The following is a 16623-nucleotide window of genomic DNA, read 5'->3' as shown; positions in this document are numbered from 1 at the left end:
TCGAATTCAAAAAGACCAACCGAAGTTGAGTCGAAATTTTGGTTGATCAAATAGGTCCTTATTCGAATCATACAAATCGAAGGAATAGTGAATTAGATCGAATTCGATTCAAAGTTTTTCTCAAAAAAACTTTGATTTTTCAAAGTCTCCAAGTAGGTTATAGGAGGTCACCCATAGGCTAAATCAGTAATTCAGCAGGCGAATGGTCGAATTTTTAAACATGATAAATTTTGATATTCACATTTTTTTCAAATTCGAATCGAATTGGGACTATTCCAGTGTTGAAGAACACAAAAAATAGTTCAAATCAAATTTTTTTTCATTCGAAAATTCATCTCGACCTTTGATAAATCTGCCCCTTAGAGTTGTAGTATTTTTGGTCAGGTGATCTCTGAGGCAGCACAAAGACCATCACAAAATGGTGGCTCAAGGCAAGAGATGTAAAAGGGTAATATTTACTTAAATATATATTCCAGTTTGGTAAGATTCTTTACTATGCCACTTAATTTGATATAAACTATCTGTTGCTTAAGTATTAATTTTGGGGGATATAGTTTTCCTTTAATTATTATATGATCACTGCCATTCTTTGTTTCCTTCATAGTGTTTCTTACTGGCAGCGACCGGATTCCTATTCTCGGTATGAAAAGTTTAAAGCTTGTGATCCAGCCAACAGGAGGAGGAGACCAGTTCCTACCAGTAGCTCACACGTGTTTCAACCTCTTGGATCTCCCCAAATACAGCCATAAAGAAACTCTGCGATCCAAACTGATTCAAGCTATAGATCACTATGAAGGCTTTAGCCTTGTCTGAAGAACTGCTATGAGTGTCATCATTTCATTTCAGCAATGTGAATTGGAGTTTCTGAGCAAGACCCCCGTAAGGTTTCATTTTTCATGTATATCCACGTGGATAAGCAGCTTTGCCACAGTCATACACAGCTCGGGACTTGTTGTGTGTTTGGGTCTCACCATCTTAAAAGTAAGAATATTGTCAACGTGTAGGACCTTATTTCTTATCAGTTCATGTATTTGTGATCACCGGCAATGTGTCTTATTTTGCAGTTGACGCAACATGTTCTCTCCACCTGATTTAAATAAAGGTGTGTTTTTACATTATTACATACAGGAGGGCTTGATACTTTTGCTGTGTTGTGTAAGAGTGCCCTCTGATTGGCTGCAAGACCTGGATACAAAAACATGAAAAGTGTGTCGCTTTAGAGCTAGAGTGGTACCTGTACTGAGTTGGGAGCAATATGGAGCTGCATATCCTATAGATCTCTCTAACAATAGTTCCAAAGTTGTTGTTTTGTTAAAGGAACATAAACACCAAAAAACTAAAGCGTTTTAAAAGAATGACAATATAATATACTGTCGTGCTGCACTGGTAAAACTGGTGTGTTTGCTTCAGAAACACTATTATAGTTTATATAAACAAGCTGCTGTGTAGCCATAGGGGCAGCCATTCAAACACAGAACAGATAAGTACTACTATAGTTTATATAAACAAGCTGCTGTGTAGCCATGGGGGCAGCCATTCAAGCACAGGATACACAGTAGATAACAGATAAGTACTACTATAGCTTATATAAACAAGCTGCTGTGTAGCCATAGGGGCAGCCATTCAAGCACAGGATACACAGTAGATAACAGATACGTTCTGCTATAGTTTACATAAACAAGCTGCTGTGTAGCCATGGGGTTAGCCATTCAAGCACAGGATACACAGTAGATAACAGATAAGTGCTAGTATAGTTTATATAAACAAACCGCTGTGTAGCCATGGGGGCAGCCATTCAAGCACAGGATACACAGTAGATAGATAAGTTCTGAAGAATCCCATTGTATACTACAGAGCTTATCTGTTATCTGCTGTGTATCCTGTGCCATTTCTCCTTTTTCAGCTTTGAATGGCTGCCCCATGGCTACACAGCAGCTTGTTTATATAAACTATTGTAGGATTTCTGAAGCAAACACATCGTTTATACCAGTGCAGCACAATAGTACATTCTATTTTCATTAGTTTGACACTTTCATTTTTTTGGTGTTACTGTTCTTTTAATGTAATAGTCTGACTCTTGCGTGTTTGCCATGTTGTACAAATGCAGATAGTCCTCAATATCAAGACTACTCACCAAGAGATGGAAGAGGCCCAGGTGCACTGCCCTAAACCTTCAGCAAAGTGAGCGCTTCAAAACCCGAAAATTGTAGGGCAGGCAGTCAAATAGTCTTCCACCAGGCAAAGTATGGAAAGTAAAAATGTTTTATTGTGTCATATATGCAGCCTTACGCGTTTCATGTTATCAACACTTCTTCATAGGCTAACTGTTCACAATTTCCAACAAGATATTTAAACATAGGTGAACCAATCACATAACACTTCCAATATCCCAACTTACAAATCAGCACCAGACAGTTAAGAACAACCAATGATTCTCAAGCTCAAACCACACCCATTGTAAAGTCACGGATACCATTTTGGTCACCTCAAAATGAGGTCAATTCAAATACAGACCGACTTTATTAGTAAGATTTCAAAAAATATGTATTCTAATTTAAAAAAAAAAAGTTTTTAAATATTTTATATATATATATATTAAATTTTAAATATTAATAATTTAAAACCTTTTTTTTTTAAACTATAATATATATTTTTTGAATATTGATATTGGAAGCGTTATGTGATTGGTTCACCAATGTTTAAATATCTTGTTGGAAATTGTCCACCAATTGACTCCAAATGGGTTTTAGGAGGTCCCCATAAGCTAAAACAGCAATTTCAGCAGATTTTAGATGGCGAATGGTTGAAGTCGAATTTTGTTATTCGAATTTTCTAATATCGAATTTGGACTATTCCCTAGTCGAAGAACACAAAAAATAGCTTGAAATTCTAATTTTTTTCATTCAAACTTTCACTTCGACCCTTGATAAATCTGCCCCTTAATGTTTGCTACACTTTACTAGTTCTTTCATTATTGTGGGAGAGGTGGGAATAAGCAGCTTATCCCAAGTATACAGTAGAACCTCCATTTTACATTTTTCAGGAGATCATGCATGAAACCATAATCTCCTGAACAAAGTCTAACCTGATTGAACACTTAGGGACATATTTATCAAGGGTCGAATTTCGAATTGAATAAACTTTGAAATTCAAAAAGACCAACCGAAAGTTTTTTGTTTGTTTTTTTGGTCGAATAGGTCCGTATTCAGTTGAATTCTAATCGTACGAATCGAAGTAATAGCACATTCGATTGGTTTTTCCCCCCCAAAAAAACTTACATTTTTCAAAGTTAAAACAGCAATTCGGCAGGTTTTAGATGGCGAATGGTCGAAGTCGAATTTTTAAAGATACAATACATGATAAATTTCAAATTTGTTTTCAAATTCTAATCAAATTTGGACTAATCCCTAGTTGAAGTACACAAAAATAGCTCGAAATTAGAATATTTTTTTTATTCAAAAATTCATCTCGACCTTTGATAAATGTGCCCCTTAATTAGGGGGTGTAAAATTGAGGTTTCACCATAGCAGAAAACCCTTATACCTCTCTATTGTGTCCTGTTGGGAATCTGCCCAGTTCTGATGAAGGTTTTGATAGCACAAGTGTACAAGCTTGGCTTGTGAATATTGGCAATTTCTCCACAAATATGACCGTGACTGATACATCACTATGGGATATAAAGTACATGCTCACTAGAGCAAAATACAATGAAAGCTTTCTCCCACCCAAGGCCACTGCCACATCCTTGCAGGTTTCTGCTCACACTTAATGCATATTATCAATATTTGTGCTTTCCAGTGCGTTGTTTTTGTGCAGAGAAGTTTGGGTAAATATGTGGGTGAATGAACTGTTTAGTGCCCATAAGAAGTTTAATAATTAACATTCCTTTGAGATATGACCTGTAGGTGGTGCATGGCCAAGGTCATGTCAGACTATTGCACAATGTGTTAGTAAATATGAGAAGCTAGGCTCTGAGGAGGTCTCCGTCACTAACAATTCATTAAAGGGCTTGTGTGCCTTTTTGTTAATTTTTAATAGTGATATCTTGTGACAATTTGCAATTGGTTCTCATGTTTTAATATTTGTGGTGTTTGAGTTATTTAGCCTTTTTATTCAGCAGCTCTCCAGCAATTTCAGCCATGTGGTTGCTAGGGTCCAACACAACACGTGATATACCCCTAGATTAATGTTTTCCATGGGGCTGGAGCAGTGGCAGGTGAAGCCCAGCCTGAAGGCCGGCTTGCACGATATTTGGGGTAAATGCATTTTTGCTGTCCTCGATATTCGTGGAACTAATGAAACACTAATATTTCCCTATATCTGTAACTTTGTTATGAACTATGGGGTTGAGGTTGGATCTTGAACTGAAAACGCCCAACAGCCACTGACCTGGAGGTGGGAAGCTCTGCCTTCAATAGGAGAAGCCAGAGCTTCCCACCGCCATTACTTACCATGGATCCAAGTTTACATGATTTTCTAGTAGAGTTAAGGTATGGAGATCCAAATTATAGAAAGATCCATTATCCGGAAAACCCCAGGTTACGAGCATTCTGGATAACAGGTCCCGAGCATTCTGGATAACAGGTACCATACTTGTACGTCAATAGTACCTTCTAAAGGTGCTTCACACTCCAGTTCATAGATACAGTAAAATAATGAGTACAGGTATGGGACCTGTAATCCAGAATGCTTGGGACCTGGGGGTTTCTGGATAATGGATCTTTCTATAATTTGGACCCCCATACCTTAAAGGGATACTGTCATGGGTAAAAAATATTTTTTTGTTTTTTCAAAACGCATCAGTTAATAGTGCTGCTCCAGCAGAATTCTGCACTGAAATCTGTTTCTCAAAAGAGCAAACAGATTTTTTGATATTTAATTGTGAAATCTGACACGGGGCTAGACATATTGTCAGTTTCCCAGCTGCCCCCAGTCATGTGACTTGTGCTCTGATAAACTTCAATCACTCTTTACTACTGTACTGCAAGTTGAAGTGATATCACCCCTACAAGCAGCCTAACAAACAGAACAATGGGAAGGTAACCAGATAGCAGCTCCCTAACACAAGATAACAGCTGCCTGGTAGATCTAAGAACAACACTCAATAGTAAAATCCAGGTCCCACTGTGACACATTCAGTTACATTGAGAAGGAAAAACAACAGCCTGCCAGAAAGCAGTTCCATCCTAAAGTGCTGGCTCTTTCTGAAAGCACATGACCAGGCAAAATGACCTGAGATAACTGCTTACACACCAATATTGTAAATTTTTTTTAAAAAAAATACACTTGCTGGTTCAGGAATGAAATGTTATATTGTAGAGTGAATTATTTGCAGTGTAAACAGTGTAATATAGAAATAACAACTACATCATAAAAATCATGACAGAATCCCTTTAAGTCTGTTAAAAAATCTCTTAACCATTAAATGAACCCAGTTGGATTGTTTTGTCTCCAATAACGATTAATTCAATCTCAGTTGGGATAAAGTACGTGTTACTGTTTTATTATTACAGAGAAAAAAGGGGGGGAAAATTTAGATTTTTTTTTAATTACAATGGATTTTTGGGACATGGCCTGCCCATAATTGTTGGCTGTTTTATAGGGGGTTTCCAGATTACAGATCTCATACCTGTATTATTTATCTCCCACAAAGCCCTTGACGACAGCCAGCTCAGTGCTGCTAAACAGATGTCAGACTGGTGCATAACTGGTTCCTATTGTCTACTGGATCATGGAGAAATCATAAAGCAAATACAGTAACTATATATCGTTTTTCTGGTTTAAAAAAAAACTCAATTATAGTAGTGTAATTATCACTGGATAAATAGTCATGTTTTGTTATGGATGATGAAATCCTATTGAAAGGATATTAAAAAGATAGTTATTTATTAGTACTTTGCTCACACCCCATGGCACAGGCATTATGGGAATATTTCCCTGAAAATCCCCAAATAGTCCCAAAGCTCCAATAATACAGACGCCAAAGGGGACACTCTGAACCCATTCTTTACAATACTTAAGAAAGAAAGCAAAATAAAGCAATGCTCTTTTAGTTCTTGAGTAAAGTTTTCATCAGTGGGATCAAAAAGGCCTTCAGATCTCATGACAATGATCCTGTTTTGGGCTTAGAAGTGGGTCACCACTCACTGCCATCGTTCTCTTCTTCCTAGGGTTGCCCCATGGGAAAAAAAACGTTCTCATTTCAGTTATATCTTTTCTTTCCCATCATTCACATGGGCATCAAACATCATTTTTATCAGCCAAGTTAACATAAAAAATTTTTAAAAAAATTTGTTTGTACATAATGGAAAAAAACACCAAGATACATTTAACTTTGAATTTGCAAAGTCTTTCTGAAAGGTTCAAGCCAGTGTAAAGGTTAGACCAGTAACAGTATCTTCTATAGGAGATAGCCAGGGAGGAGAAATCGAGAACGGCAAGATGGATCGTTGCCCTGTCGCCTTTTCTGAAGAGGAGCGCAAGCGAAGTATTGGTAAGTTATTTCTTAGGAAGGTAGCACACGGGCAGATTTGGGGAGATTTAGTCGCCTGGCAACTAATCGCCTCGTCTGCAGGGTGACAATCTCCCCGAACTGCCTTCCCCCTGCGTTCCTCCTGCTATAATGTTAAAACTCTTCGATTTCCGAAGTCGTCCGGAGTTTCTTTGTGAGGCAACTTCAGCGACCTCGGAAATCTAAGCGCCGCGAGTGCATTGGCGCTGGCGTTTTTGCATTATAGCAGGGGGAAGGCAGTTCGGGGAGATTGTCGCCCCACAGAAGAGGCCATTAGTTGCCAGGCGACTAAATCTCCCTGAATCAGCCAGTGTGTTAGGGTTAAGGTTTATCCAGCAAATCACATCCATCTTTCTTGTTGTTACACATAGAAGAAACTTTACCTGACATTTTGTCATTGGGTCTTTTTTATACTCGCCAATGCCAAGTGCTTTGATTGCTTTGATCATAAGAAATTTAGCAGTTTGTTTACTATTAGTCATGAAAGTAACAGGTGATGCCTACTTTAATGTGTTTTTATATTATTTAAATATGTAGTGTTTGCATGTTCACTGTCTATTCCATAAATCAAGTATAATAAAATGATTATTTAGCACAGTAATAGGTACTCTTTGGCCTTCAAATGGGGCTTAAAACTTTTATTAAAGGGGAACTGTGGCTTCCAACACAAAATTTGACAGAGGGCCAGGTAACACCGAAACCCGTAAAATACCAATCCCAGTTACCAGTTTCTTCAAAAAAGTATGAATAAATGCCATTTTCTATGCTGAAATCCAGCTGTTTAACAGTTCTACTCTTTCTGCATCATTTGAAATCCTGGCAGGGAAGGAGGGACTAAACACTGATATTACAAATTGTAACAACTTCTCCACAGCTTACAGACAGCATGCAGGAACTACATAACCCACAATGCATTGCACCTTTCCTTATTGAAATCACATGTGCAGGGAATTGTGGGGTTTGGAGGCTGAGGACAGATGGCTGTTGATACAAAGTAACAGTAGTCAGACAGCTCAGCAAAGTAGTCAGAGAGATCAGCAGGGGGCTAGGCTTAGGGAACTGTCAGAAATAGGGATGCACCGAATCCACTATTTGGGATTCGGCCGAATCTCCAAATCCTTGGTGAAAGATTCGGCCAAATACCGAACCGAATCAGAACCCTTATTTGCATATGCAAATTAGGGACTTTTGTGACAAAAAAATCACATGATTTCCCTACCCTTCCCTAATTTACATATGCAAATTAGGATTTGGTTCGGCCAGGCACAAGGATTCGGCCGAATCCTGCTGATAAAGGCCAAATCCCGAACCGAATCCTGGATTCGGTGCATCCCTAGTCAGAAACCATTAAAAATCATGAAAAGTCTGCATATTTTTTAATTGATGTATATTGCAAAGTTGCTTGAAATTATATTTACTTTTCAAAAAGCTTAGGGTAAGGGCACACCTGGAGATTCAGGGAGATTTAGTTGTCCGGCGACTAATCGCCTCTTCTCTTCGGGCACCTTCAGAAATCGAAGCGTCGCAAGTGCATTTGCGCAGGAGTTTTCTCATTGAAGCAGGCGGAAGACACGGGGAGATTGGGGAGATTAGTCGCCCCAAAGAAGAGGCGACTAGTCGCCGGGCGACTAAATCTCCCCGAATCTCCAGGTCTGCCCTTACCCTTAATTTATGCTTGTGTGGAGTTCCCCATTAACATTAGAACATTTCCCGAATGCTAAAAAGCTTCCTATTGACATTGAGTACAGGCACAACACTGAATAGAAAAACCTCTGGAATGTTGTTGATGTTAGTGGTAATGCCAGAAACCATGTGGGCGGGTGGGGGGTGTTTCAGAAAAGTACAGAAACATCCACTCAGCTAAGGGGTCACCATAGTACAAGTCATTAATGAGTTGCTAAAATGTCTTGTTTTTGGAAATATTTGTGTGTAATCCAATGTCATCACAATAGAAAATTACACAGACAGATTTTTAACTCCATTGTTTCCTTAATTCAAACCATCCTTCTGCGTCAATGCAATTAAAGCCACAGTAATGTTAAGTGATACTCCAGCCTAGATTGCATTTATATAAGACTGGAACACAGTATATTGGTAGATAACTACCACTCACCCCCCCAAAAAGTTGGGAAGCGCTGAATACAGGATTCATTGTGACATAAACCGTTAATAAGACTCAAAAAAGACAACTGTCCATCCCTCCCATTTATCTATATATATAAATTTATATATATATATAAATATACACCATCCAAGCACAAGATAGGCAGCACATTTCACATTAATACCAGTATGTAATTTATTGCAACAGGCTGCGTGCCTAATGATTTTCTGGAGCAACTCCCTTAAGGTGGCCATACACAGGGAGATGTTGCCAAACGAGCAGATCTCTCCTGATATGCCCACATTGAGGTGGGCCATAGGCTGATCTGATCGTAGGCCCTAGAGCCCAATGATCGGATCAGAATGGAGGCAATACGGGCGGTCGGATCACGGGACCGCATCAACGAACATATGTGGCCACAATCCAACGGGATCTTTTACCCTGTCCGATCGACATGTGACTTTCGGCCAGATATCGATTGGCCCCCCACATGGGCTAATATGCTGCAGATACAAGAGGGGGGTTGTGGGTGCACTCCTAAGGCCATATAAAAAAATATATAAATACAATAATCCCCTGTCTAACAAAAGAAAAACAGGGTTTTTTGTTACAAAGTTATGATCATAAAATTGGTAAGCCGCCATACCACGTCAAGGGCGTTGGTCTGGGCAGTCTCCCCTTCAAAAGCCGCATATGCAGGTGGCGGGGGAGGATCTAGTCCAGATTGAAACCAAGGTTTTAAATTTTGATCGCAGGTAAACAGGTTAGGGACCGCCGTATGGGGTTTACCTTGACGTGGTATGGCGGCTTACCAATTTTATGATCATAACTTTGTAACAAAAAACCCTGTTTTTCTTTTTTTAGACAGGGGATTATTGTATTTATATATTTTTTTATATGGCCTTAGGAGTGCACCCACAACCCCCCTCTTGTACCTGAAATGTAGCCGGAAGCTGTGGCTAAGCTTCATGTGGTTAGTGCACCCTCATACCCACCCCTTTGAATTAACGGTGGCCCTATGTCCTTGTTGCTTTTTATTAATCGTTGGTTTGGGCAGTTTCTCTCCCTTAAAAGCCACAAATGCTAGCGGCTGGGGAGGCTTTGGCCTTTTTATTACCAACGCCTGTGAGACACCCATTATATTTGCCGCACTTATCACTAGGTAACACTTGCACAGACCCACACACATTACACCTATTACACTCCACATTTAGCTTTTCTTTTTTCATCTCCCTCTAAATCTATACTCACACCTGTACTTATACTCACACACATACACACACAAGTGTGCACTTATATATACAACTTTACTTTTCCTTCATTATAGTCTCTTCACATTCACATTTTTTTTTTTTTTTTTAAATGGGCGTTGGTCTGGGCAGTCTCCCCTTCAAAAGCCGCATATGCAGGTGGCGGGGGAGGATCTAGTCCAGATTGAAACCAAGGTTTTAAATTTTGATCGCAGGTAAACAGGTTAGGGACCGCCGTATGGGGTTTACCTTGACGTGGTATGGCGGCTTACCAATTTTATGATCATAACTTTGTAACAAAAAACCCTGTTTTTCTTTTTTTAGACAGGGGATTATTGTATTTATATATTTTTTTATATGGCCTTAGGAGTGCACCCACAACCCCCCTCTTGTACCTAATATGCTGCAGACTCGGTCTGTCGTCAGCTTTTCATCGGCCCGTGTATGGGGGCCTTTAGTCATAAGCACCTTGGATTACACATGTAGGAGCTGCATTGATGGATTATCATGTGGAGAGGGAGCTCAGATCAGTCATTTGTTTTCCATTGCATATATATATATATATATATATATATATATATATATATATATATATATATATATATATATATATATATAAAAAATATACATACACATAAAGACAAATACACAAAGATACATAAAACCAGGCCTGGACTGTGAGTTGTGGCAAATGCCAGAGGGGCTGCTATAAGGTGCCATAGAAAGTCACTATTTAGTGGGCTGGTGGGGGATGTTCGGGCCTCTGTGTGGGCTGATTGGGCCTCTGTGTACCTGAAATGGCAGGGCCTATTTTAATTCTCAGTCCGGGAACTGCATAAAACAAACGGTATCCCTGAGATCAATGTACCCCTGGATATTATGCTTGTCCAAGAATACATTTGCTCTTAAAGGCATTAAGAGACTCTTTTGAGCAGACAGAGGATAATGCGCAAGTTCATATAATCATCGAAATGTATGGAAATCTTTTAAACACATGAATGAAGTCTGTTAAATTTGTGCAGAAAAGATCATAAACTGTTTCCACTCAAACCACTATGTTATTTAATTGGGAATAGATTGCTTAATTTAGCTATTTTGATAATGAGCAATTGCCAAGCGCTTGCTGATGTTGCACTCGCTGCAAATTTCTTTCATGTTTAACGAGAATGTGATCCATGTGTCATTATATCATTATTCATGGCAGGGAATTTGTGACTTTGAGCAGTGAGATGTGAAGAAGCGATGGCCCAGGGCCAGTGGATTGACCAAAGAGAGAGAAAATCTGCAGAATTGGAAAAGAAATTCCAGCCAGATAAAGAAGGGCAGAGCTGCAGCTGTATGCAATGGCACACAACTAAAAAGACAATGTACGAATGCGGCGCCCACATATTCAGTGACTTGCAGTTGAACACAAGTGGTATGCCAGGCAATTTTACATTTAAGATACTTGCCCCAATGTTTATATTTTATACATTTTTATATTTTATTTCTTTGTGCGTAGGCCCTTTGTATTATTTAAAGGCCTGGAGTCGCTCTATATGTGAGAGATTTGTACTTTTCTGTACTCCTAACGTTAAAAACCATTTTTCGTTTTTTGTTAATTAGGAGGAGGAGAATTAGTATATCTTCCACAAAGCACTTGACAGCAGCAAGCTCAGTGCTGCAAAACAGAAAAGGCTCCTATTGTTTATTGGATCATGGAGAATTCATAAAGCAAATAATCACCTCTTACAATGACTATATGGTTTTTATGTTTAAAAAGAAAGAACTCAAATTACAGCAATGTAATTACATAGTAACATAGTTGAAAATAAAAACACATGTCCATCAAGTTCAACCTTTTCACTCTATTTTAACCTGCCTAACTGCCAGTTGATTCAGAGGACGGCAAAACCCCATTTGAAGCCTCTCCAATTTGCCTCAGAGGGGGAAAATTTCCCTCCTGACTCCAAATCGGACTAGTCCCTGGATCAACTTGTACTAGTAAATAGTCATGTTTTGTTTCAGTTAATGACATGCTAAAGAAAGCTTATTAAATAGACACTTGTGTTTTTAATTTGTACTTTAAACACATTCCACTGGCACATAAAGGCTAATGCTAGACGGGGGCTGAGAATCAGCCCTAACACTGGCATTAGCTTTCTGTTTTGCCTGCACCAAGAACTATTGTGCTGGTCTTGGTGCAAACAAATGCCTCGGATTTTGGTGCCAAAACGTGAGTTTGCATTTTCATGACGATAACTGCCATGTGTGCCGGCACCTGGGCTGATGCAGTTGTTCCAGGTGTAGACAGGCCGGGATTTGTGGGCAGGCCACATAGGCTGGGGGCAACATGCCACCCACTGCCACTGCAACTGAACCTGTCCCCACCTGGAACTCTAAAGCCGCCTGCCACCACATCTGAATCCGCCCTCCCAGTGCCAGCAATTGGGAGAATTGCAAAGGAGGTGAGTGGGTCGGGCGTTGCCACCTTTTCTGGAAAAAAATACCCGCCTTCCTATATACTTATCTTTTTACCCTATTAATAACATTGGGACCAACCGGCATTTTTACCGGCCTGTAAAATACCGGGCAGGTGGCAACCCTAGGCAGTGGGGGGGACGAGAAGGTCGGTAGTAGGGGGGTGACCGGGTGGGGGGGTGAGTGCAGCCTAGGGGTTCACATTTTAGAAATCCGGCCCTGGGTGCAGGCAAAGAAGAAAGCTAATAGCAGTGTTGGGGCTGATTCTCGGCCTGTGGAGATCTATGAAATAAGACGTCTTACTGAAAAAGTTATGTTTACTCCAAAAGATTACAACTCCTTCAAACACTTCTTAAAACAATTACAATTCACATTGGAATAACAGTTTGAGGAAGAGTATTCCAAATTGTTATTCTTATTTGTGCAAATTGCTTTTCTCTTTGCCACTTTTATTACATTTCCCCATAGGTGTCCTACAGAATGGTGCGCCTATGCCTACGTACTCATGAAAGTGGTCGTCTTTAGCGATGTGCGTGCTGGTCCGATACCTGAGGGACCCGTGGGTTGGGTGGGTTCGAGCTGACCTCGGCACACCATTTGCAGGAACTTACACTGCCGGCTTCTGGTTTTATAGGCTCACGCATGCCCCTTTTGTGATGTCATCAGCAGGGTGGCGCAGGTCTATAAATACAGGGAGAGGCGGGGGGTGTGGTTCGGGTGGGTTTGGGTCGGGTGCTGGTTGAGTTTTTCTCTATCCACACATCACTAGTAGTCTTGCCCCTGGGCATTCTGTATATACAAACACACCAAAGCCTCCTGCAAGCGTCAGGTAATGTGCAGGCGAATATAACGGAGGGTCATAAAAACATTATAGAGAGTAGTTTTCTTTCCCTTAGTCCTACATAATCATAAAACATTTCAGTTTGTGACAAAGCATTTTAGTGGAATGTTGTTTGTGTAGTACTGCCACAAACCATTCATTTTTGATATTTTTTTTTTTAAACAGGAGTGTTCCCCCCCCCACCAAGTGGTTATTTGAAAAAAATATTAATGCTCATCAGGTTTTAAATTGTCTTGTTTACTCTTCTGGGAAGGTCTTCTACTAGATGATGGAACATTGTCAGTGGGATTTCCTTCTATTCAAACAAAAGATACTGGGAACTGATGTTGGAAACCAGGACTTACTCACATTAACCTTCCTGTTACAGATGTTCAGTTAGGTTGAGGTCATGGCTCTGTGTAGCCCTGTGTATGGTCAACTTTAAAGGAGAACTAAACCCTAAAAATTAAGATGGTTATAAATTCCATATTTTACATCCGTAACTTATTGCACCAGCCTAAAGTTTCAGCTTGTCAATAGCAGCAATGATCCAGGACTTCAAACTTGTCACAGGGGGTCACCATCTTGGAAAGTGTCTGTGACACTCACATGCTCAGTGGGCTCTGATTGGCTGTTGAGAAGCTAAGCTTAGGGGTCGTCACTAATTATCAAGCAGAAAATGAGGTTGGTCTGTAATATAAGCTGATGCTACAGGGCTGATTATTAAATTCTGATGCTAATTGCACTGGTTTCTGTGCTGCCATGTAGTAATTATCTGTATTAATTACTAATCAGCCTTATATTGTGACATTTCTATTCTATGTGTACTGTATATTGTGAGTGGGTCCCTAAGCTCAGTAAGTGACAGCGGCACAGAGCATGTGCAGTGAATCAGCAGAAAAGAAGATGGGGAGCTACTGGGGCATCTTTGGAGAAACAGATCTTTACTGCTAAAGGCCATGGGCTGGTACAGAAGCCTAGAACATTAGTACAAATTCTTAATAAATACACGGATTAACTTTGTATCATGGATACATTTAAAGATGATGTAGAACTGTGTTAATTTAAAAAATAATTTTTGGGGGTTTAAAGAAAAGTAGAATTGAAGAATTATTTTATGACTGACCCTGGTCCTTGGAGCTTCATATCATTGAATGAGATTTTCCCCATTGCTGCCTCATGCAGCAATTAATTTGCATTTAAACATGATGGACTGTAACCCTTCATTGGTACAAACTGTCTATGCAGTCAATGGCGGATTAATACTATGTGAGGCTACACTTTCTGCCGCCCAACACCCGCCACCTCGACCCCTCCACAGGACCCCCCCAACTGCTGCTGGACCTTATCGGGTGCCGTGCTGCCCCCATGCCTTGCTGCTTTCTGCTGGCCAGGAGACAATTTAGGCAGGATTTAAACAAGATATACCTAGATTAAGGCAAGAACTATTTAGACTGCCGGAGACTTGTGTGTGCGCGTTCAACTCCAAAGCCGCATCACGAGTCTGCTTCTTCGACGCACACCAGTGACATCACTGCTGCCAATTCTGCCGAAGGGACAAGACAGCTCGACTTTGCACACACACTACTATATAGATAGATGTCACGTGCAGCACCAGCCTTGCCTAAATTTTCTCCCAGCCAGCAGCAATCAGCAAGCACCAGCTACAGCCTACAGAGTGTAGACAGTGGACGGTGAGATTTTTTTTTCTTTTAAATTGCAAAAAAAAAACATGGGCCCCTGACCACTGTGGGGCCCCTAGGCTATAGCCTGTGCGTTAATCCGCCCCTGTATGCAGTTCCAAAACACAAAGAAGCTGCTACGTAGCCACGTCGAATAGGGGAATAGGGGCAGCAGGGTACATATTTACATAGCGATATCAGATACATTCTGTAGAATGCAGTGGTACTTAACCAGGCAAAAAGGCATTTTTTTATTAAATAAAAAGGCAGATCGTAATTTAATATAAAGAAAATGAATCTAACTCATATAGAAGATAGGTTTATATTGTCTTTTATTTACATTTATTTTATTTATGCTCATATGCATTTAGGACTTTGTGACAGTCATGTGGCTTAATTAATATTTTTTTTGAGATATCTGCAGTGATGGGCAAATTTGTCCCATTTCGCTTCACCACAAAATTCGCAAATTTCCAGTGAAATTCGCAAAACGGGCGAAAAATTCAACGGTGCCCATTAAACTCAATGGCAAATTTTTGCTGCAAATTCGCAAATGTATTCACCGGCGGCGAACAGCGGAAATTCACAGCAAATTTGTGCCTGGCGAAGAAATTCACCCATCACTAGATATCTGTGTACAGTATTTACTTTCTTTCTTCTCTGTGTTCTCTACCTCTGCTAGCCAGCACAAACAAAAACAATCTTTTTCTTAATCTCTCTTCAGTACTTCTTGTGTCTGTCCTACACCATTCTCAGCATTGAAACACGTTTTTCCTGCATCCAACATGGCAACAACAGGGTTAAAAGCCATGTGAAAACCTGCTTTTTGCAGATTTAATATGCTAAAGCATTTAAACATTGGTTGTTCTCTTAGAAAAGCATCTAACTTGGCACTAAACCATGCAACACACTTTTGGATATAAGGGCAGAAATAGAATTGGACGCGATTCTGCCGGATCCGACGCGCTGTGCCAAAACGAAGGCGTCAAGTCAGATGTGACGGAAAACAAGGTAAGAAATACAAGTGTCGGATGGTGTCGCAGCATTCGTCCAATGCACACTGCATCTGCATCCGACAGTCGCGTTGCGTCGGACGAACACTGCGACACCATCCGACATTGCTATTGCTTACCTTTTTTTCACTCGCATCTGACTTGATGCCTGTGTTTTGGCGCAGCGCGTCGGATCCGACAGAATCTCGGCCAAACCGTTTGTCTAGTTCTACCCTAAGGGGCCCATTTACTAAGGGTCGAATATCGAGGGTTAATTAACCCTCGATATTCGACCATCGAAGTAAAATCCTTCGACTTCAAATATCGAAGTCTAAGGATTTACTGCAAATACTTTGATCGAACTATTAAAGGGCATGTAAAGGCAAAAATATAAAATCCCATTTTTACTTTCTTTAATGAAAAAGAAATCTATCTCCAATATACTTTAATTAAAAGATGTCTACAGTTTTTATCATAAACCTGACTGTATGCAGTGCAATTCCCCCTTCTTTTACTGCTGTGGATAGGAATTGTCAGATGGTCCCCAACTGCTGTGCAGGTAAACGATCATACTTTCAAATGGCAGGGGGAGCCCCCCCACCTTACTTCCCAGAACTCAAACAGCATTGTTGGATTCCCTGTAGAGATTTGTATCCAGAGACGCAGTGCAGTCTCTATATTCTGATTATTAATCAGTCTTGCTGTATTGGCTTCTATGGCAGATATTATTTGACTTGTGCTGTTTTGATAATTTATGACGATCCCTAAACTTAACCTCCCAACTGAAGCCCAGACCACACTGAG

General features: G+C 40.1%; 1 protein-coding gene across 4 annotated transcripts in view; it reads left to right on the top strand.

The window, feature by feature from the left end:
• The window catches only part of herc4.S (HECT and RLD domain containing E3 ubiquitin protein ligase 4 S homeolog), a 47750-nt gene extending 46632 nt beyond the window's left edge, over positions 1 to 1118 (top strand). For all 4 annotated transcript variants that reach the window (XM_018226951.2, XM_041570999.1, XM_041571001.1 and 1 more), the window contains one exon: positions 605 to 1118. In XM_018226951.2, coding sequence (XP_018082440.1) covers positions 605 to 813 — 209 coding nt within the window. In that variant the 3' untranslated portion in view covers positions 814 to 1118. The remainder of the gene's footprint in view (positions 1 to 604) is intronic.
• The last annotated feature ends 15505 nt before the right edge of the window (positions 1119 to 16623 follow it).

The sequence above is a fragment of the Xenopus laevis genome, chromosome 7S (genome assembly GCF_017654675.1).
Source record: "Xenopus laevis strain J_2021 chromosome 7S, Xenopus_laevis_v10.1, whole genome shotgun sequence".
Lineage (NCBI taxonomy): Eukaryota > Metazoa > Chordata > Amphibia > Anura > Pipidae > Xenopus > Xenopus laevis.
The sequence above is the reverse complement of the archived record's forward strand: the minus strand, read 5'-3'. Positions and strand labels throughout refer to the sequence as shown.